The 21,720-nt window shown below is 37.9% G+C and overlaps 1 protein-coding gene across 12 annotated transcripts in view; it reads left to right on the top strand.

The window, feature by feature from the left end:
- NCOR1 (nuclear receptor corepressor 1) overlaps nucleotides 1-21,720 on the top strand; it is a 102,770-nt gene that overhangs the window by 52,102 nt on the left and 28,948 nt on the right. For all 12 annotated transcript variants that reach the window (XM_054008765.1, XM_054008761.1, XM_054008763.1 and 9 more), the window contains 11 exons: nucleotides 4,765-4,827; nucleotides 6,039-6,178; nucleotides 7,031-7,157; nucleotides 9,623-10,178; nucleotides 14,141-14,270; nucleotides 14,608-14,803; nucleotides 17,896-18,069; nucleotides 18,981-19,138; nucleotides 19,995-20,115; nucleotides 20,205-20,306; nucleotides 20,991-21,091. In XM_054008765.1, the coding sequence (XP_053864740.1) occupies nucleotides 4,765-4,827; nucleotides 6,039-6,178; nucleotides 7,031-7,157; nucleotides 9,623-10,178; nucleotides 14,141-14,270; nucleotides 14,608-14,803; nucleotides 17,896-18,069; nucleotides 18,981-19,138; nucleotides 19,995-20,115; nucleotides 20,205-20,306; nucleotides 20,991-21,091 (1,868 nt within the window). The remainder of the gene's footprint in view (nucleotides 1-4,764; nucleotides 4,828-6,038; nucleotides 6,179-7,030; nucleotides 7,158-9,622; nucleotides 10,179-14,140; nucleotides 14,271-14,607; nucleotides 14,804-17,895; nucleotides 18,070-18,980; nucleotides 19,139-19,994; nucleotides 20,116-20,204; nucleotides 20,307-20,990; nucleotides 21,092-21,720) is intronic.

Raw genomic sequence — 21,720 nt, 5'->3', positions numbered from 1 at the left:
ATCAGGACAAGAGGTGGGCCCCTCACATATGCTGCAACACTTGTGCAACAAATCTTCGCCAGTGGTTGAACAGGAAAAGGAAATCTATGCCTTTTGCAGTGCCAATGGTTTGGAGAGAGCCAACAGATCATACCAGCAATTGTTACTTCTGCATGGTGCTTCCAGTTGGGAAAGGTGTGTCAAAGAAGAAAAAGTGGACTGTGCATTATACAAACATTCCATCAGCTATACGTCCAGTACCCCACGGAGAAGGACTGCCGGTTCCTGATGCACCAGAATCATTCTCACTTGAGTCAGATGAGGAAGATGATGAAACTTCTGGTCCTGAACCATCAAAGTCACAGGACCCATATTTTCTCCCATCCTCCTCCTCTGAACCACACCTCATAACACAAGGTGAACTGAAGGACCTTGTCAGGGATTTGGAACTACCCAAGAGTAAAGCAGAGCTGTTGGGCTCCAGACTACAGCAGTGGAATCTCCTGGCAGGTGATGTTAGGGTTTCCATGTTCCGTGACCGTCAAAAGGATCTTGTCCCATTCTTCTTCATGGAAGGTGATCTTGTAGCCTGCAACAACATCGATGGTGTGATGGCAGCCCTCAACATCGTTCACGATCCAGATGAGTGGAGACTGTTCATTGATTCATCGAAGATGAGTCTTAAAGCTGTTTTACTGCATAATGGCAATGTTTTGCCATCAATTCCAGTTGGTCATGCAATCCATATGAAGGAAACCTATGACAACATGAAACAACTTTTGAGGTGCATAAACTATGACCAACATCAGTGGCAGCTCTGTGGCGATTTGAAGGTTGTTGCTCTCTTGCTTGGTCTGCAGACTGGGTACACAAAGTAATGCTGTTTTCTCTGCGAATGGGATAGTCGTGCAAGAGATTCCCACTACATCAAGAAAGATTGGCCACTCCGACAGTCATTGGAGCCTGGGAGGAAAAGTGTTCAGCATCCACCACTTGTTGAATCAAGGAAGATTTTGTTACCACCCTTACACATCAAGCTGGGTCTGATGAAGAACTTTGTCAAGGCCATTGACAAAACACAAGCAGCTTTCAAGTACCTCTGTGGAAAATTTCCAAGGTTAAGTGAAGCTAAGATAAAGGAAGGTGTCTTTGTTGGTCCTCAGATTCGTGAACTTCTTCGAGATGATGCATTTGACCATGCACTGCGTGGCAAGGAAAAGATGGCATGGAAAGCCTTCCAGTTAGTGGCAATAAATTTTCTCGGAAACAAGAAGGCAGACAACTACAGGTTGTTGGTGGAAAACCTCTTCAAGGCATACAAAAGCCTTGGTTGCAACATGTCACTAAAGATACATTTTTTGCACTCTCATCTAGATTTTTTTCCACTGAACTGCAGAGCAGTGAGCGATGAGCACGGCGAGTGATTTCACCAGGACATTGCAACAATGGAGAAACGCTATCAGGGCAAATGGAGCCCATCAATGCTTGCAGACTATTGCTGGACAGTGACAAGATGCTCCATTTAATGAATACAAGAGACAAGCCAAGAAGTGCCGAGTAGACACTGAATAGGACTAAACTATGTACATAATAGTTTTTTCCTTTTGTTTCAGAATAAATTCTATTTATATAACCCTTTTGCTGCTTTTTAAAGTGTTACATAAACAGGACAAGTGAAATATTATCATGTAAAGCAACCATAAACACATGAAAAGACCTAGGTTTACAATTTATGATTAAAACTCTATCTACACAATATACATAGACATAAAATGTAAAAACTTAAATATCTTAGAAACAGTAGCCAATCAGTTGTTTTAATTGTCATATTTGAATTCAGCACATCAAAATACATAATAAATAGCACATTTTATCTCTGAAGCAGACGACTTCTCAAAAATTGTAGACCAGTGTTACTTGCCTTATAATATGTATAGTTTTAGGCATGAAACTGCTTCACTATTGACTGTAGAAGAGTCCTTAAGGAAGCAACTTTGCATACTGTGTTTTTAAATATTCTGTATACATCTATAAAATCTATGTATACATCTGTAAAATATTAATGGCAAATATGATTGTAAGGTATCATACATATGTGGCACTAAAATAAAATAGTGGTGCTGAACATTTTTGCTTTCAAACCTTTAGACTCAGAGGGCTTTCCAGAGGGTGGGATTTTGTATTTTGCGAAAGCAGTGAGGTAGCAGGGTCTAGTGAAATGACCGAGATGGCAGCCAGAACCTCTGGAATTAATTTCAGCTCTGCTACTGTCAGGGTACAGCCTTGGACAAATCAGTTAATCTTGCTGCCTTATTTCCTCACTTGTAAAATGGGACTAACCATCTTGCAGGGGTGATTTAAGGACTAGTTAGCATTTGCTACAGCAATTTGAAAATGTAAGACGGTATAGAAGTGCCAGTTATATTTCCATTTCTTTATATTTCTGTCTTTCAACGCTCTGTAGCCTTTTAAGGCAAGCCATGTGCTCTAGTGCCTGGAGGCCAGGAGAAGTGTGTTCTATATCTGGTTCGTCTACTGACCTGTTGTGTAATTCTGGACTAGTAACTTCACCTTCATGTGCTTCTGTTTCTCCCATGTATTAAATGTGGCTGGTTACATCCTCGATAAAAATAAAAACCAAAAAAACAAAACTTTGAGCTATTCAGATAAGGGCTATATATAAGCGAAGTATTTTACATTAATGACTTGCTTTAAAAAAAAAAATGAAATGCAAATAGTCATTTGTTATCTTTGACTGTGACTGAGATTTTCAGTAGCCTACTTGGGCCAAGACCATACTTGGTTTTTCTCCTAGCATAACATTAACATGACACTTGGCAGAAATTGGAATTTGGAATATCTTCCAATGATTTTGTTTTAATTTATAACTTTAAGCATTAGCAAATAATTGTGTGTGTTCTGAGTTTTCAGTGCTATATTGAGTTCCATGTATTTAACAGGAACACTAGTTCAGCCTTCAAGGCTATTTCAGAGATTGTCTGGATATTTTTAATACGTGACAGTTTCCAGTTAGACCTCCCCATAACATGGCCTTGTGTGTAGCTGGACAATTTATAGTTCAAGAGTGTGGAGAACCAATGTGAACCTAGGGGCTTGAGCACAGGGCTGGGAATCAGAAACTCCCAACTTCTAATGATGGTTCTGCCCTGGCACTGACTTGCATTGTGGTTCGGGGCATGTCATTTAACATCTGTTTCTCCATCTGTAAAATGGAGATGAGAATTTATTTGTTTACATCATTTTGATGTTGGGAGCATTGCTCAGTGTTTGAAGTAATTTTGAAGAGAATATTACATAAACGTATTATAGTGATTCTATGATGTGTAGCATGGGAAGTGAAATACTCCAGCATTTACAGATGTATGAGGACAAGGGGTTCCTACTTTCCATGAAAATCTTCAGATTAAAATATGCTACCAAAATACTCTCTAAGAATCAAGAATTTAGATATTGTCATTTTATCCCAAGTCCTGTTGGGAGACTGGCTCTTTTGTACAATCAGGCAGAACAGAGAGTTAGTTATTGCAACTAAACGTTTGACTGTTTTAGTGGGTGAATGCAGATGAACCTTTTAGAAATAGCCTGGCTTCTTAGAATATTTATTGTCCAGAATACTTCGCAGTAAAAACAAGCGACAAGTTCACGTTTATAGTAAACTTAATTTAAAATAGCTCAGACGCTAATGGCCGTAGAATTAATCTGCGTTTAGATTTTTAAAAATTCCACTTTTTCTGGTTGTTCAATATAGCATCATAATTTCAATGCAGGGAAGTATTTTTTTAAAGTGCAGAGATTATAATTTTAAATATAAACTTCCTCTCTTAATCTTTGTCTTTGCATTGGATTATTGTCTTTGTGCTTTACCTGACAAGTTAAGTTGATGGCATTTTAGAATTCATGGATGGTTGTAGCAACATGCAGCCTGAGAGATTATTCTTGAAAGAAACCATATCTCACGAGCTATTTTTTTTATGTGGGTTCTGCATTGGTTAAATTTTGAAATTGCTTCCGTACAGTAGAAACTGTTTATGAAGACTTGTATATTTAGATACCCACAAAATCAGAATTTGGGGGTTGTTGTTTAACCTTGAACTGTGTCAGAGAGATGTTGTATCAGCTGTGAATTGTGCCTTTGGAACTCTCTTCCTCTTGACATCCATGGAGCCTGATTTATTGAGTATTTTTAAATCAAAGCTCAAAGCTTTTTTGCCTGTTAATGAGAGATCAGAAGTATTTTAGTCTGTTAGGCAAGCTCACTGGCAGTATTTGTGTGAAATGCACTGTAAGAACTATATCTTCCCTCATGCGGTATTGGACTTGAATTTAGGGGGAAATGGATTACATTGTTTTTAGGAAAGCTGGGGAGCAAGGAGCACACACAATACCAGAGCATGCTATACTCAAGCAGCTGTTTACAAAGCTGGTAACGTTCATGTATGTTAATGCAAAACAAGATGTGCCAAATTCTATCATCTTCCATGTTACATGTTCCTTTCTGGGAAATAAACATTTTGGACATCACATAGGTTTATAGACAAGCCAGTCTTTAGCATCTTGCTCTGATGAGAGCAGAAAGACTCCTTTCCCACCCTTAGTTGGGTGTAATAGAAACTGACCGCCTCCCACTGTCCCACGCAGCTTTCCCAAATAGCTTGGAGACAGGCCTTAATGTAAACAGATGAATAGATTAATGTGTGATTGGTGCTGAAAGGGCATATCCTGGTCTTTTCTCTGTCTAATGAGACTCACCGTTCGCTATTTCAGCTTCTGCGGAGCCTGTGGAGACCTCCCGCTGGACAGAAGAAGAAATGGAAATTGCAAAAAAAGGTAATCCTTCTAAAGCTTTGGTTTCACATCTGGTTATTAATTAGTCTCTGCGGTGCTAATTTAAATGAATGAGGTGGGGGACTCACTTTTGTTCTATGTTTGAAAGGAGCTTTTTCTTAGAAGCAGATATACACACTAAGCAAACCAATCTTCCAAACAAACATGCAGATTTAGATGTTTTTGTTGGTTTTCCCAATCTGTTGGAAAAGCTATTTGGTTTCAGTTTACAGCTATGGCCATCAACAGTCTGATAGAAAATGGTTTTACAAAACAGTCTCTATATAACTATGAAACTGATGTGAATGAAAATTTGCATCTGAAATTTGCACTAAGTAACACCTTCTTGTAAGTCACATAAATACCCTTTCCGTTAGATTGATTCTTTTATCTGAAATGTGAGTTTACATTGTAACTTGGCAAGAAGTTTGGCAAATTTTAATGTACCAATTGATTACTACTTAACAAAAATAAAGGCTTTAAGCTGCACCATTCATGTTATTGTACTGGTGCTGCTACTGGTTTCTGGGGATTTGTCATCACAACAGCTGTTTGAGCAATGGTTCTCAAACTTTTGTACTGGTGACCCCTTTCACATAGCAAACCTCTGAGTGCGACCCCTCCCACTTATAAATTAAAAACACATTTTTATATATTTAACACCATTATAAATGCTGGAGGAAAAGTGGCGTTTGGTGTGGAGGCTGATAGCTCACGACCCCCCATGTAGTAACCTTGCGACCCCCTGAGGGGTCCCAACCTCCAGGTTGAGAACCCCTGTGTTTGAGCATTGTCATCTGGAGAGGCAACTGTGATGACAGCTTTCTAACAGCACTAGTTAATTCTTGCTAAATATATTTTTAATTTACTTTTTCTATAGTAAATCTGAAAACCTAGCTAATGAGCACATGGGAGGGAATGTGCTTACTAGTTTTCTTTCAGATATTGGCAAAACTTTAGAATGGGATAGCTTCAGAGGCATCCTGCTATGCTTTATGAAGTGCAGGGCTTCCATCTGTTGGGTGGGTTCTTTATTGCAACAAGAGTCATTTTAAGGACGGTGTGATTTTTTTTTTTTTTTTTTTTTACCCCATTTTCTTGCATCTGTGTTTGTCAGACCTTTTTCAAGTGGAATTTGTGTGTGGTTTACTTGATTTCTGGTTAGCCTGATTATTTATCATCGTAAATATTAAGCTTGCATTTTGTTTAAACAGGGTTAGTGGAACACGGTCGCAACTGGGCAGCAATAGCCAAAATGGTTGGAACTAAAAGTGAAGCTCAGTGTAAAAACTTCTACTTCAACTATAAAAGGAGACATAATCTGGACAACCTCCTTCAACAGCACAAACAGAAAGTGAGTAAATCATACTGGATTAAACAATTTTTGGAGAGAATTGGGTTTGCTCTAAAGTTAGGCATTGAAGCTCACAATAGAAATGTCTTAAGCCTCCCATTTAGTTTCATTTTGCCTGTTTTTGCTCTGCAACAGAAACCTTCTAGCAGCTGGTGCTGCTTTTCATTGCCTGGGTAGGTAAACAGTTTAGAGGGATTGATCACTTTAAATTTAAAAGTCAGTAGTAATATTATTTTGCATTTTTGGTATAATACATTTCCTCTTGAGGAATTCCAAAGTGTTTTGCAAACTCACCTGTATCGAGGGCTTCATCGACCAAGAACATCTTTGGATTGAAACATGTAGCTATTAAACAACACTCACAGTGCAAAACAGGTGAGGATAGCCAGTGAAACATCAGCAACTGAATGCTGCTGCACATATAGTTAAAGTAAAACACCAGGTGTGGATTTTTCAAAAGCATAGTGCCGGCCTAACTTAAGTCAGTATCAGCAGGAGTAGTTTAACTTCAGTGGGAGCAGAGTCAGGCCAGTGCTTACAGCCTTGGAAAACAAATGGATTATGGCACAGTGACACTAGTTGGCGTTACTTAGGGATGTTAACAGGTGAAATAACTACTGGTTCTGCATGTATCTGAAAGCTTTTGTGCATTTGGCAATACTGTATTCCTCTTTGGCCCCCTGCAGTACTGCCTGAGTTAAAACAAGTTATAAATCAGTGCAGAAAGAAACATCAGAGCTAATTAGGGGTTCTTTAACTTCTAAATCTGATATAAAGTGGAGAGACAATGCATTTAAAATTAATATATGGCAGTTTTCAAGATGGAGTAAATCTCAATTCTTTCTGCCTTAGTCTTCACGAAGGCCTCGTGAGGAGCGGGATGTATCGCAGTGTGAAAGCGTGGCGTCAACCGTCTCTGCTCAGGAGGATGAAGATATTGAAGCATCCAATGAAGAAGAGAATCCAGAAGACAGTGAGGGTAATTACTGAAATGTCAGAATTGGTTTGGAAGGAAACGTCTACCAGCACTAAAATGATCCACCATTTTAGTTGCCTGTGATATTTGACCACCTGCAGAAGTTGTCACTTAAAATGATCAAAAAGTTGCACTCTATTTAATTAAAATAGTCCAGTGGAGTTTTCAGACTCTTACTGTAGGGTTGAAGTTTAGCAGGTGAGATTACTATATCTGTATCTAAATAAATTTAAATCCAAACCTGACACTGAAGAGTTACAAAAGGATTTCACAAAATTGGGTGACAGGGCAACAAAATGGCATGTGAAATTCAGTACTGATAAGTGCGATGTAATGCATGTTGGAAAACATAATCCCAATTATACATACAAAATGATGGAATCTAAATTAGCTACTACCACTCAAGAAAGAGATCTTGGAGTTATTGTGGATAGTTCTCTGAAAACATCTGTTCAATGTGCTGCAGCAGTCAAAAAAACTAACAGTATTAAGAATCATTAGGAAAGAGGATAATTATAAAACAAAATATCATAATGCGAGTATATAAATCCATGGTATGCTCACACCTTGAATACTGCATGCATGCAGTTTTGGTTGCCTCATCTCAGACAAGGTATATTAGAATTGGGAAAGTACAGAGAAGGGCAGCAAAAATGATCAGATGTATGGACCATCTCCCCTAGAAGGAGAGATTAAAAAGACTGGGACTGTTCATCTTAGAGAAGAGATGACGAAGGGGCAATATAATAGAGGTCTATAAAATCATGAATGGTGTGGGGAACATGAATAGGGAAGTGTTATTTACCTCTTCACATAACACAAGACTTAGGGGTCACCCAATGAAATTAACAGGCAATAGGTTTAACACAAACATAATGAAGTACTTCTTCACACAACACACAGTCTACCTAAGGAACTCATTGCCAGGAAATGTTGTGAAGACCAAAACTACAGGCCACTGTTGGAAGACAGGATATTGGTCTCTATGGACTACTGGTCTGACCCAGTGTTTGTAACTTGATTGTACTGATAGCAAATGGCTGCATAAAACTGCCCTTGTGTGTGTAAAAAAAAAAACAAAACAAAACAAAAAAAAAACTGAATTTATAGTCTTTAGCTAGTAACTAGCCTCTGAAAAGTTTCAGGCAGGCAAATACTTACCAGCTTTTTGTGTTGGCTGCAGCTGTTCATAATTGCAGACTCACCATCAAATCTGTATTTGGCCTTCCTTATATAGAACTGTATTCAGTAACCTTCATAAATTATGAATCAGAATATTTGACGTAATGTCTGAAGCTGCAGATGTCTACATGTTATTCAGAAAATTGTCCATCTATATAAACGCCAATAATTAATAATGTTTTTCAAATCATGGAGAAGCTTTAACAAGTTAGAATTGAGGAGTCTTTAAATTTTACCACATCCATGTGTTTAACATAAAAGATTAAAAACCCTTTCGGTGAATTTATCCATTAAAACCTGTGAAGTTCCTTTGCTTTGTGTTCTGTTTAAACAGAACCACTGTCTTTTTACCCGGCATGTACTTGGTCTATAAAAGGTTACGTACGTTAAATGACAGTTGAGAGAACCTAAACCTTTCAGTTAACTTGTAGGCTGTACAGTGTTCTATCTACTTTGCAGTAGACATCAGTTGAATGGGAAGGGCATGTAGATGCTCTTTCTAAAAATACCAAAAGCTTGTGAGGATGTTATATTTGAACTAAATATTTCCTGTAAAAATGTTTTTTAAAGCAATGAGTATTGATATATTAAATTAAGACTTCTGAATAGAATCTGTTGTGCTATATTATGCAACCATGGTTCTTCCTTAGCATTTGTAGTTTATATTAAACTTCGTTATTAAATTTTTGTTAGGCAATTTTGCCTTAAGATTCCAGTTTACTGAAGTTATTTCTGTGGGACAATGACTAGAATGAAAGTTACCATTTATTTTAAAATGGTACAAAATGTTGTTGTTAATCCCAATTTACAATTCTTGCTATAGATTGAAAGCCCTAGTTTGTCACTAGCTGTGGTTCACAGCATTGTTTTCTGAAAATTTGTCAACTCTGCTGTGTGAAAGCCAATAGCAGACTTTTCATGTTGCATCCTGTGTTTCAGTGGCTGGATTCCAACTCTAGCCTGTATAGCCTGTGGCTAATACCTAAAGCTAAAATAAATTTTGAAAGAAAGATTTCTGCGATATGCAATACATTTGTGTAATTCATGTTTGAAAATGAGTTACTTGGATTGTTCACAAATGATGAAAAGCTACCCATGTAAAGTCATCATTTGCATTAGGTGTGAAATTAAGTGGTGAATGATTTCTTGGGGCAGGGGCTTGTAGTCGTATTTGTACTGTGGGACACGTAGTATAAATGTGGGTGCTGTAAAATGAGAGAAATTGTTCGCTATCGGTTAGAGCTTGTTAATTATATTTTGAGTGCTTATGCAAGAATGTCTTTCAGGTGCTGAAAATAGTTCAGATACAGAGAGTGCTCCATCTCCTTCACCAGTGGAAGCTTCCAAACCCAGTGAAGAGGCTATGTCTGAAAGCTCTGCTTCTAGGATAACCACTGAGACAACAGCAGAACAGGAATCTGCCATTAAAACCGTACCTAGCACATCCCCCTCCTCGGCAGCCCAAAGTACACAAACAGCTGAAAATCAGAATATTGAGCTCCAAGTTAAGGAAGAAATAAGTAATGAGGCAGAGGAGCCAATGGAGATGGACAGTAGAAGTCACCCAGCTGAAGCTAAGCCTGTGCTCAACCTTCCAGTGCATACCAAAGCAGAACCTGTAGACGCTGAAATGAGGTTACCAGAGAATATTCAAGTGAAAATAGAGAATGATACCAAAGAGAGGGATTTGGAGAAACCCAAGGAAAAGTCAGAACCTGAGGAAATGGACTTTAGCCTGTCACAGCAGAGTAATACAGCAAGACCAGAGCCCAATTCAGACAATGATTCTAGTGCTACTTGTAGTGCTGATGAAGATGTTGATGGGGAACCTGAAAGACAAAGGTGAGTTTAATTATTCAATTATGAGAGAGACATTAATTTAACCTTAGAGAGAAGGTGGGTGAGGTAATATCTTCTATTGGTCCAGTTTCTGTTGCTGAGAAAGACAACCCAAATCCTACTTAGGATGTCTGTGACAAAAGATATTCAGTTACTTTTAAACTACTAGATCTCTCTCTCTCTCTCTCTCTCTCTCTCTCTCTCTCTCTCTCTCTCTCTCTCTCTCTCTCTCTCTCTCTCTCTCTCTCTGTATATACACACACACGGAAAACATTCTTTTTAAAAATCATTTTCTGTAACTGGAAGATGCATTGTTAAAGCAAAATATGGAACACTTCCTATGTTTGTGTGTTCATTTTACCACCAACACGCAACTCCGTGGTTTGAACTTTGAGGTTTTTAGTGTGTGTACACATGTGCACGCGTGTACAATAAAAATATTTTGTAGTTTAAACATTAAAAGCCATTTTTCAAATGGCTTATTTGGCACCATGTTCTTCTGAATTCTGTTTTCCAGAATGTGGACAAGTGTCATGAGTGATGCTGCTGCTTGGTTCTACAAGCGGTATCCACTCCTACTGGGAAAAGGGGCTTTCAGAAAGAAAGGTATATGCTCTCTCAGGCTTGGTCTACACTAAACCCCCAAATCGAACTAAGGTACGCAACTTCAGCTACGTGAATAACGTAGCTGAAGTCGACATACCTTAGTTCGAACTTACCGCCGTCCAGACGCGGCAGGCAGGCTCCCCCGTCGACTCCGCGTACTCCTCGCGGCGAGCAGGATTACCGGAGTCGACGGGGAGCACTTCTGAGTTCGATTTATCGCGTCCAGACTAGACGCGATAAATCGAACTCAGAAGTTCGATTGCCTGCCGCCGAACCAGCGCGGTAAGTATAGACAAGCCCTCAGAAAGGAGAGTCTTAATACTTAAAAGCAGTGAGGGGAAATGTTGATCTAACAGTATGCCCAAACCCAGACAAAATATCTGCCTTCAGCAAGGCAAATTATAGCCTGAATTCTCTGTGGTAGTCTGGTGGATGGCCAGCCATCAAAAACCACACTCCTGCCTGGAAAGCTAAAGAAGGAAAGAAATTAAGCCATCTGGGGTTTGCGTTGAAAATAGGTTACATGTACATGTTAAGCAGTTTTTTGGAAAGGATAGCACCTTTGAGATAAACTTTTCAAAGCATAACAAAAGGCTAGATATTCCTCTCAAGAGTCTCCATAATATGTAATCCTGTGTTCCTCTTCTGAGGGTTGGGGAGAAACTATTGTTGCTTCAAGATTTTCTGGCACACAACAAAACTATTATTCAAAAATCAATGAAGGCAGGCAGTGATCTACCCCAAAACTAAAGTGGTAATTTGAAAAGTCTTTCTCACATCTATCTTCTAAGAAAATTGAAGAGAATTCTCATTTTAGTTAAATTGTAAAGTGGTTTTGACACAATGCATTATGTACAATGACACAAATCCAGAAAAATATATTTTGAATGTCCTTTATTATAACTGTAATTAGTTTGAGAGTGTGCTGTAATGGAGAGTTCGTCTGCTTTATGTGGAAAGTCGTGATGATTCCTCATTCATAGAAGAGATCATTCTGAGTTATGCTAGTCCTGTTACTGTACCTGAAGAAGCAGAGACCCAGAATTTCCCCTATTCTTTCTAAGCTGTATAGGTTCTTATACCACACTCATCGCTCTAGTATCTGAGCACATTCCAGTAGCGGATTAAGCAACTGTGACATGTAACATCTGTCACATGTTTGTTCTCATATCCTCTCCCCAGGGGGAGAAGTGTGTTCAGGGAGTGTCTTGTTTTGGTAGGGTTTTATTAAATATACTTGTTGCTGTGTATTACATTAAAGAAGCCAGGGTTAAGGAAATGCACCATGCACTTGCAGCGGAAGGTGGTGATGATTGGTCTTAGTTCCAGAGTCTTGGACAGGTCACCAAGAAAGCTGTGTCTCTGTAAAGACAAGCTTTAGGCTTTATTGTAGAGAGTTCTATTGTGCCAGAGGATTGATGATGTTGACCACAGTCTTCTAGGTATCCTGAGCTGAGGCCACTGAGGCCCTTGAAAATAAGGACTGAGACCTTGAACTTAGTTAAAAAATTCTGTGGGAAGCCAGCGTAGGGAGTGGAAGGCATGTCTGATGTGCTTGAGGTTGCCTGTATTGCTGAGGAGACACGTTGCAGTGTTCTGTATTAGCTGGAGTTTCCTAAATGCTGCAGTCTTCATGCCCAGGTATATTGGTTTGCTGTAGTCCAGTGAAGAAGTGATAAAGGTTTGAATAACTGAGGCCAAGTCTTTCTTCACCAGGGTGGGAGAGAGTCTCCTAGCCAACTGGAGATGATAGAAAGCATTACTCATGGATGCTACTATGTGGAAGCTTAGTGTCAGTGAGGAATCTGAGTACTCAGACCTGGACTATGGACCAAATTGACCAATTGTGGATATGTACTTTCAACCAAAGGAAACTGCACTGAGACTGCAAACCCTTAATTGCTTTCCTTTTCCTGCCAGCATCACCGCTGTCATGCTCAGGTTCAGCCTCATCTGTGAGCTGATCTTGTCCAAGCCTGGGGCTGTTCTGGTGGTAGTAGTGTGGTCTCATGTTGTGAAGGATAGGTAGAGATGTGTGTCATCTGCATATTGCTGGCATTTGAGTATGTGTGATCTGACCAGTTCACCTAGTGGCTGCATGTAGGTGTTGAATGGGACCGGAGAGAGAACTGATCTTTGTGGGACTCCACAATTGAGGGTGTCTGGTGGTGAAGGTGAAGTTTCTAATCACTGTTTGTTGATATGTCCCTCCCAAGAAAGACTCAAACCATTTTAACGCATTACCTTGGACTCCTGCCGCCTCTCTCAGGCATATTGTGAGTGACAGTGACTACTTGATTTCTTACCAGGCAAAATAGTGACAGTAGGTTTGTTGAACTCTAGGAATTGTGGCTGAAAAACAGGAAGTGTAAAAACTGTGGTGAAGGGTGCTTTACAGACGCACTAGACAGGTTTTAATTAGCATAATAATTCCTAACATAGTAAAGTTGAGAAGAATATACAAAATGGGATTTCCAATAGGTATTGTCATAATTTATAGGTCAGTTCTATTGCTTCCCACATCCTGTGAAATGGTAAGTAATCTTAACTTGCACAGGAGTTGTCCTACACTCGTACACAACTAGTATGAACTACTGCCCAAGTGATGGTAAAGCACATCTTCCTCTCAGATTTAAGCAAAGAATATATTAGAACTTTTTTATTCCTCTGAGAATTTAGGTAGTCTGCTACAGTTATGATCAAACCTCTAAATTTTATAATTTGTTGATGCATTTTATAGTGGAAGTTCTACCATGTTAAATAGGGTTTTTCTCTTCATTTTATTCATTTCTCAGCAGATACTTGTACACTGAAAGGCTTTCCATAAAAGTCCTGTAAGTTCCCAGAATTTCAAAATGTAGGGCAAGAGTTCATAGTCTTCTGAAGTGAAGGAGGCTTTATCCCTGGAAATATTTAAAACTAACCTGGATAAACAATTGGAAAAATATAATGTAGAGGGGAAAAAAATATATAACATAACTTCTGTCTTAACTATCCCATTTTATTTCACTCATCAACTAAAGAAATTAACAGACAAATTCTTATTACTGCTGCAGAATTAAGGAATTTAAAATTAGAACATAAACAGACTTATTGAAATGTTGCCATCCCCTTGTTCTTGTCGCTGGTGTGCATTGTACTGTGTGCTATTTTGATGTATAAAAGGTTATGTTCTTTTTCAAGTGGTTGCAGCATGTATTCCACTCAGGTTTGGTTTTGTGGGTATTCATGCAACTTTTTGCTTTTACTTGCTCTTTGCTTTTCAGTTATTTAATTAAAAAAAGGAGTACTTTTGTTTGTAATCCTATCAAGATCTTGAACTTTGTCTAGTTTTAATTTTCTGCTCTCTCCTCCTTCAGAATCTTCACTATGGATTCAAAGCCTTCACTGTTAAACCCTACTGGATCTATACTAGTATCCTCCACAATAAAACAAGGGCAGATGGACTTGCAACAACTTCACCATCGAGCTGCTGTAATACCACCTATGGTACGTTCTTAATGTTATTTGAAGGGGAATCTGCAGTATCCATAATTTGTTTTATGTAACATTTTGTTATGAAAAATATTATAGAACAAGTGAGAACTTTTCTTGTCTTATCACAGTACATTTGTGATTGAGTTTAAATTACAATATTAATGCAGAACAGTTAGCTTTAAAAACACCCAGAAAAGTTCTGATGCTGCCTTTGAAGTGTATAGAAGTAGATTACATCCTTTGACACGGAGCAACTAGACATGAGTTATTGTCGTCAAAAGAGAGCTACTTTGGTAAATGTTCGATATGTAATATACAGATGTTGTGTACTTATTTTCTTTCCTTTTAGGTCTCTTGTAGCCCATGTAATGTACCTATTGGAACACCCATTAGTGGTTATGCTCTCTATCAGCGGCACATTAAAGCTATGCATGAGTCAGCATTGCTGGAGGAGCAGCGCCAGAGGCAGGAACATATAGATATGGAGTATAGAAGTTCTGCCAGCCCATGTGGCACCTCCAAGAGCCCTAACGTTGAGTGGGAAGGTAGGCGACACCTTTTTTTGAAAACTCAAGAACTAAGCAACCCTAGATATTGAAACGTGAGTCAACTTCTGGATTATAAACTGCAAGAATCAATTACTGGAATCTACTAGATCCTTCACTAATGTTTTGTCTCTGTGTATGTTGATCACCAGTTTCATGGAATAGGTTTCGTACTATAACTAGCAAGCAAATTACAAACTGCCCTATAGTGCCTTACATGTAGTTGTGTGAAGAGAAAAATGCATCCTACTGGAAGCCCTTCGGTTGTTAGGAAAGGGTGTACCAAGAACCTGGTACTGTGGCAAGGCAATAAACTAGTCTAGAATTAATGTGGTGGATGCAGTGATGCTAGAGGTGCTGTCGTCTGGTCCCCGAATGCTTTGAGAGCCGGTGATAAAATCTCTTCCAATGTTGTACATCCTCGGGTGGACAAAGTTGAATCCTTAAATCAAACTTCTTGAGTTAACCTATTGAGAACAAAAGAGAGACAAGGTGAGTGAGGTAACATCTCTTATTGTAGCCCATTTTCTGCTGGAGAAAGAGAGACGCTTTTCAGCTCCACTGTGGTGTTCTTGAACAAAGACCTCTTCAGAATGTTGTTAAACTTCAAACTGTTATTTAGGACAGTGGTTCTCAACGAGGGGTACGTGTACCCCTGGGGTACCTAGAGGGCACGTAGGGGGTACATTAACTCATCTAGATATTTGCCTAGTTTTACAACAGCTGAATGAAAAGCACTAGCAAAGTCAGTGCAAACTAAAATTTCATACAGACATTGACTTGTTTATACTGCTCTATATACCATACACTGAAATGCAAGTACAATATTTATATTCCAATTGATTTATTTTATAATTATGTGGTAAAAATGAGAATGTAAGCAATTTTTTTCAGTAACAGTGTTCTGTGACGCTTTTTTGTATTTTTATGTCTGATTTTGTAAGCAAGTAGTTTTTAAATGAGGTGAAACTTGGGGGTATGCAAGACAAATCAGACTCCTGCAAGTGTACAGTACTCTGAAAAGGTTGAAAGCCACTGATTTAGAATACCTTGGAATGTACATCCTCCTTCACTACTCTGTAAGAACAAATGTTGTGTAACATCTGACTCTTACAGTGACGTAACCAGCACTAATAACATGAAACATCTTAAACATTTTGATTTTGGAAAACAGTTTTGAGTTTTCAGCATACACTGCAGTTTTAAATTACATTTTCTTGAAAACCTTCATATTAATTTTTCCAAAGCAAAAAGAATAATTGGTATGTTTGAGAATGGCAGGTGTTTTGAACAGTGGTGTACCTGTTCTCTTCCAATCGCAATAGTGAGGAGAGAGTTTGTAGAGAACTGTTTTTGGAGGAGGTTCCTTTAGAATAGGTGGAGGAACTTGTGGTTGCCATTACAAATGCTACCTAGCCAAAATACCATTTCTTTGAATAATAGTTGGCATTGTCCGTAGTTTATTATGAAGTGTTGGAAAGTTTGAGGATGAAGTTCTTTGCCAGCAAAATTCAAGATTTCTGTGGGTGCCAGCAAAAAGATGGGAAGAATTTGATGAAATGTATTTGAGTCCTAAAGAATTTAGTATTTAAATTCTGAACATTAGAATAGTTTGTGATGTCTACAACTCTTTAAGAGTTTCTGTTCCTTGAAGTCTATTCTGCAACTGGGATTTCTCCACTGTATTCAGTGCATTGGAGACAACCCACAGATTCTATTTTAAACTTTACAGTGTAGGTTTTAGGATATTCGCACAGGATGCATGAGTTAAAGGCAAGTGGACAAATGAAAGGCCATGTAATAGCACAGACTTATTGACAATCTACAGTGCACTTATCTGTGATGTACAATGGTAGATATTAATTTTGTGTGTGTGCAGTATTAGTACTGTTTAACTGATGAGGTTAAAGGTGTACTTCCTCAGCTACAGTAGGCTAGTTCTGATTTATAATCAAGTATTCTTGAATGATCCTTTCCCCTTCTTATATGTGCGAAACAAATTGAAGTTCTAAAATCCAAACAAATCTTGATCTTAATTCCCTTATTTCTAGAGCAAAATTTTCTTCCCTTTTCCTAATCATTGTTTTCATTATGAAACCTCAAAGCCATTGACCATATAGATGTATTACTCTTAAATTGACTAGGAGCAGCCCTTAACTGGTGGACAGGAGTATGGAGATCAATAGTAATGAGTCGTCTTCAATCTAAAACAATATTTACTCTTAAATCTTGCTGGCAGGATTTAGAAGTAAATATTGTTTAAACCAAAACGGCAGCTTCTCTACTGAACTTTCTCACATGGCTTGAGTTGCACTGGTACTGTTTGTTTTTAACATAATTATACTTGAAAGCTTTGTGGCTACATCTATGAAAATTTGCATTATAAAATACAGAGTAAATAACTTTATTGATACAAATTGAAGCAGGGAAAAGACTGAGTCTTTTTAACTTACTTGTCCCATTGAAAAAAATGTGCATAACATTGCAAAAAAAATTTCGCCAGCTTTTTTCCCCTCCAGTAATAAACTTATGTAATAATTTAAAATTATGATATTTGCCAAGGTCAGTTGTTCAATGACGTTCAGCTCTATTTATAGATCTTCAACTTTTCAACATGTCTGAATCTGGAAGACCCAAAACACTCAGTTTCTAGGGGTAACACTTGAATAAAATTAAATGCCAAAAAGCTGGTACAGGAATCAGCAACTTTTGGTTTAATATGCAAAACTGTCTGAAGTCTCAGTAATTTCTGATCCAAAGACACTTATTTATCTTGAACTCTTAAAGACATTTTGTGTGGGAGGGAAACTGATCTGGAGGCTCCCTTTATTCCAGGAAGGGAAGAAGTCCCATTGTTAGCTGTGAAGTCTTTCATTTGCATCAGTGCTGTGATTAAGTGGTATTGTGTATGGAACTCTTTACTTATGTGGTTTAAAAAGAGCTTTTGGAACGAAAGTGTTTAAACTTCTGACAAGAACTTGACTTTAGAAGACAGATGGTCTTGTCACTTGGCTGTTGTGATCCAATTCTTTTCACACTAAATATTTTAATACAGGGTAGTTCTCTCATTATGATAACCTTAACTTTTATAGGAAAATCAGTTGCTTATATGCCTTACGTTGAGGTCAAACGAGCAATAGAACAGGAAGCACAGGTGCAAAACACAGCAGGAAGGTCGGCATCGCCATACAGGCTATCTCCAAGAGAAGTCAGTAAAGCCTCGCCACAGCCTGATATGAATGCAGCTCGCTATAGTGTCCCACCAGGTAAATATTATCTGTTTTGCACAATAGCCATTGGCAGTCTGCCTTCAGAGGTTAGACTTCCATGATTTAATGTAGTATTAAACTTTCTTTAAAGGCTTATCTGCACTAATGAAAGATGACTGACTTTTTTTTTGGAAATAGACCTTCCTTTGTGATTCTCCAGTCATGGGGAACATGTACTCTCATGTTTTCATTTTGTATCAGCAGGTTCTCTTTTCTAATGTGTATTTTCTTAACCAAATGTGAAATCTTATGGTATTGGGGTTTTGAAATTTATTAGAGCTCCAGCACAGAGCCAAAATGGCACACACAGATTTTAATTTAACTTGCAAAAAAGAATTCTCCAATATGACATGAATGGGGGAAGGAAAAAGTAAAGTAGAACCTGTTGTTATATACATTAGTACCTGGTTAGAAGTGCTTTTTAATAGGCTCTAGCTATTATATCAACTACGGAAAAATAACCCACAATCCGGAAATGTATAACTTTTGTTATCAGTTTTTTCCCCAGAGTGTGATGTTATATTGTAACAGAGGACAAATTAAGGAAAGACTAAATTAAATTAAACCCAATCTAATCAAGTATTAAGAACAAAAATGGTTGTGGAAAAAAACCCTACAGGGTGAAAACTTGGTCCACCTTGCTTGAAAATTTAAATTTTAAAGTTTAAAATGCAGATATTGCCATTTATTTTTATACTTTGATGCCAAGTTTAATTTCCACTAAATTTAACTATATACGCCATGAAGAATTGCAGAGGAAAAATCGCTCTAAAAACATAGAACATACCATTAAGCAGTTCTTCTTGTACACAGTAAGATGAAGAATTACACTTGTTTCTATTGTTTATGTAGTGAATGATAGAGCCAGAAATAGGCTGTATTGTTTAACAAAACTTTTTCTTTAAAAGTTCTCCAGCCTGCTCCTCAAGTAATAACAAATATACCTGAAGGGGTCCGGCTCCCAACAACCCGGCCGACCAGACCACCACCTCCACTCATTCCATCCTCCAAAACTACTATGCCATCAGAAAAACCATCATTCATTATGGGAGGCTCAATCTCACAAGTAAGAAAACATTACTCAGCAGCAACTTCTAAGTTTAATATATTCTTCTGCTGTTACTTACTAGCTCCCAACTTCATATCCCCAGCATGATGTTTATTCTTTTCCCAACTAAGAGCCACGTGGTCAGCCTACCAAAATCCCAAGAATTGCAGTTACCTTTCATAAAATGGAGCAGATTGTAGCTTTTATCTTAAATAGGCCTATAGTCTCCCAGGGTTGCATCTAAGAACTAAAGATGAGAGCCGTGGTAGTCTGCACAGTAGAACTTTGCAGACGGCATTTGGCCACCCTTGCTCTAACTTCTTAAGATAGGCATCTTTCCACATAGAAATGAATGCACTAGTGTATTTATAGATAAACCAGTGCTAAAAATTGTTTAATGTCTGAGCAGTACAGAACTAAAAATGAGTGACTTCTATTAGCAGAATGGCATTAAATGCCATTTGCTTTTATACTGTCTATAGAGTGACAGTTGGCAATGAAGCTAATGGTGTCCAATCAGTGTTATATTTACTCCAGTATTGAAACTGAACCCATCCCAAACCTTTACCAAACAGGAGCCACATGGGCAACCTACTGGGGTGGAAATAACTTTTTGTAGCTGCTCACTGGCTTAGTTGGCTTATTTATTCCTGTTCAATATTTGTTCTTAATACTGCAGGAGATATTATGTGTTAGGGTGTCTAGAGTTCCGGTTATAATTATGTAGCAATACAAGATATTTTGGTCAGCTCATCATTTATTTCTATTTAATAATTAAAAATTAAAGCACAGTCTGTAATGTTAATATGCCAGTAGTAATTTAAATTATTCATTACCCAAAAATAAAATTTATCAAAGTGACTTATTCTTCTAGGGAACACCTGGCACTTACTTAACATCCCATAGTCAAGCTTCTTATAGTCAAGAACCAGCAAAGCCATCCGTGGGATCCATATCTCTTGGCCTGCCGAGGCAACAGGAGTCTGCCAAACCTGGTAGGAAAACCAAAGCCAACATAAACATTATATGCAAGTTTTGCGCAATAATAGTTGCAAAATTAATTTGGTCTTTTTTTCCTAACTAGCTTCCATACCCTACATCAAGCAAGAAGAGTTCTCTCCCAGAAGCCAGAATTCCCAGCCTGAGGGCCTCTTGGTCAGAGCACAGCATGAAGGTGTGGTCCGAGGTAAAGAAATAGTCATGGGTTGAGTAATGAATTTTAATTTGTCAAGGATGATGAAAATGAGTCGGTTAATTTTTATAGTCCTCACTACTTGACTTGCCATAAAATCTCTCATGATTTACTGAATATTCTTTGGCCTTTTTAAAGCCAGACTATCCAAGTGCTATTCCAGCTTTCCTATATACTGTTCTCTGAGTGCATATGTCTTACAAAATGCATATAGAGTAGTCTTAAAATTTTTTAGTTTTGAATCTTTTTGCCTTGCAAATGTTCTCTGAAATATCTAGTATATCAGCACACACGTGAAATTAACAAGTAAAGGGGGACTGTTAGTTTGAAATGTAGTCAATTAATAGTAAAAATAAAAACCACAGGTTAAAATGTTTCAGGAATAAGCCTGCCACTAGCTCTCCCTTCTTGTTTAAAATACCTACATAAAGCAGTGAAACTGACTATATATAAAAATACTGACAATGAAACACTGTAAGGAAACTGTAATTTTATTTCTCATCTATTATATATAGACCTATAGCAATAAGAAATTTAAAAAAAATTCAAATAGTTTGACTTTTTTAAGTTGTCACCTTGGAGAGAACTTCCAATTATTTTAAGCAGGTAATTTGTTTTTATCTGCCAGTTGAATTGATGGGGACCTTATTTATTGGTTTTCACTTAATTTTGAATCAGGTACCACAACAACCATACAAGAAGGAAGTATAACACGAGGAACTCCAGCCAACAAAGTTCCTGTTGAAACCATCCCTTCTCTGCGAGGCTCCATTACTCAGGTTTCTTCTCCTTTACCTTCTATTGTGTGGTACCAGTACAGAGGTACTTATTTTTAAAAATAATTCTTAACGTCTTTGTATAGGCAAATATAAACACTCCAAGAATGAAATTCCAACAGCACTGAAGTCAATAGTGCCAGGATATCACCTCTGACAAAGAATTATCATGTGTGTCTAACTTTTAGCTAAATAACACAGGTTTTTTAGTAGTTCTAAATGAAGACTTGTTAGCTGTATCTTACTTCACATCTGAGTAAAATCCTTGCAGTGCAAGAATTAAGAAATAAATCTTGATAATCAGCTTTGCACAGATGCTGTTATTAAAAGCTCAGGAACAACATAACTAATTTTTAAATCCCTTTGTCTTTCTAATGCAAAGATACAAGTAACATTCTATTCTTAGTTTTATGGTGGCTTGTGCATAGGAAGGGAGTAGGAGCAGTTAATGAGCAAACAGAACACCCTCTGAGTTGGTAACTCCCTTTCTTGATTTTTATAATCAGAGTCTGATGCTACATTAGTATGCAGTGTTGTTTGAAGATAAAGTACAGGCTAATGATCTTGGATAATAGTATAGCTAAGTAGATGTTCCGTTTTCCCCAAAACAGTTGTTGTAGTGTGTCCAAAAA

Source organism: Malaclemys terrapin, chromosome 18 (assembly GCF_027887155.1).
Source record: "Malaclemys terrapin pileata isolate rMalTer1 chromosome 18, rMalTer1.hap1, whole genome shotgun sequence".
In the NCBI taxonomy this organism is placed as follows: Eukaryota; Metazoa; Chordata; order Testudines; family Emydidae; genus Malaclemys; species Malaclemys terrapin.
This window is presented reverse-complemented; position numbering and strand designations above follow the sequence as displayed.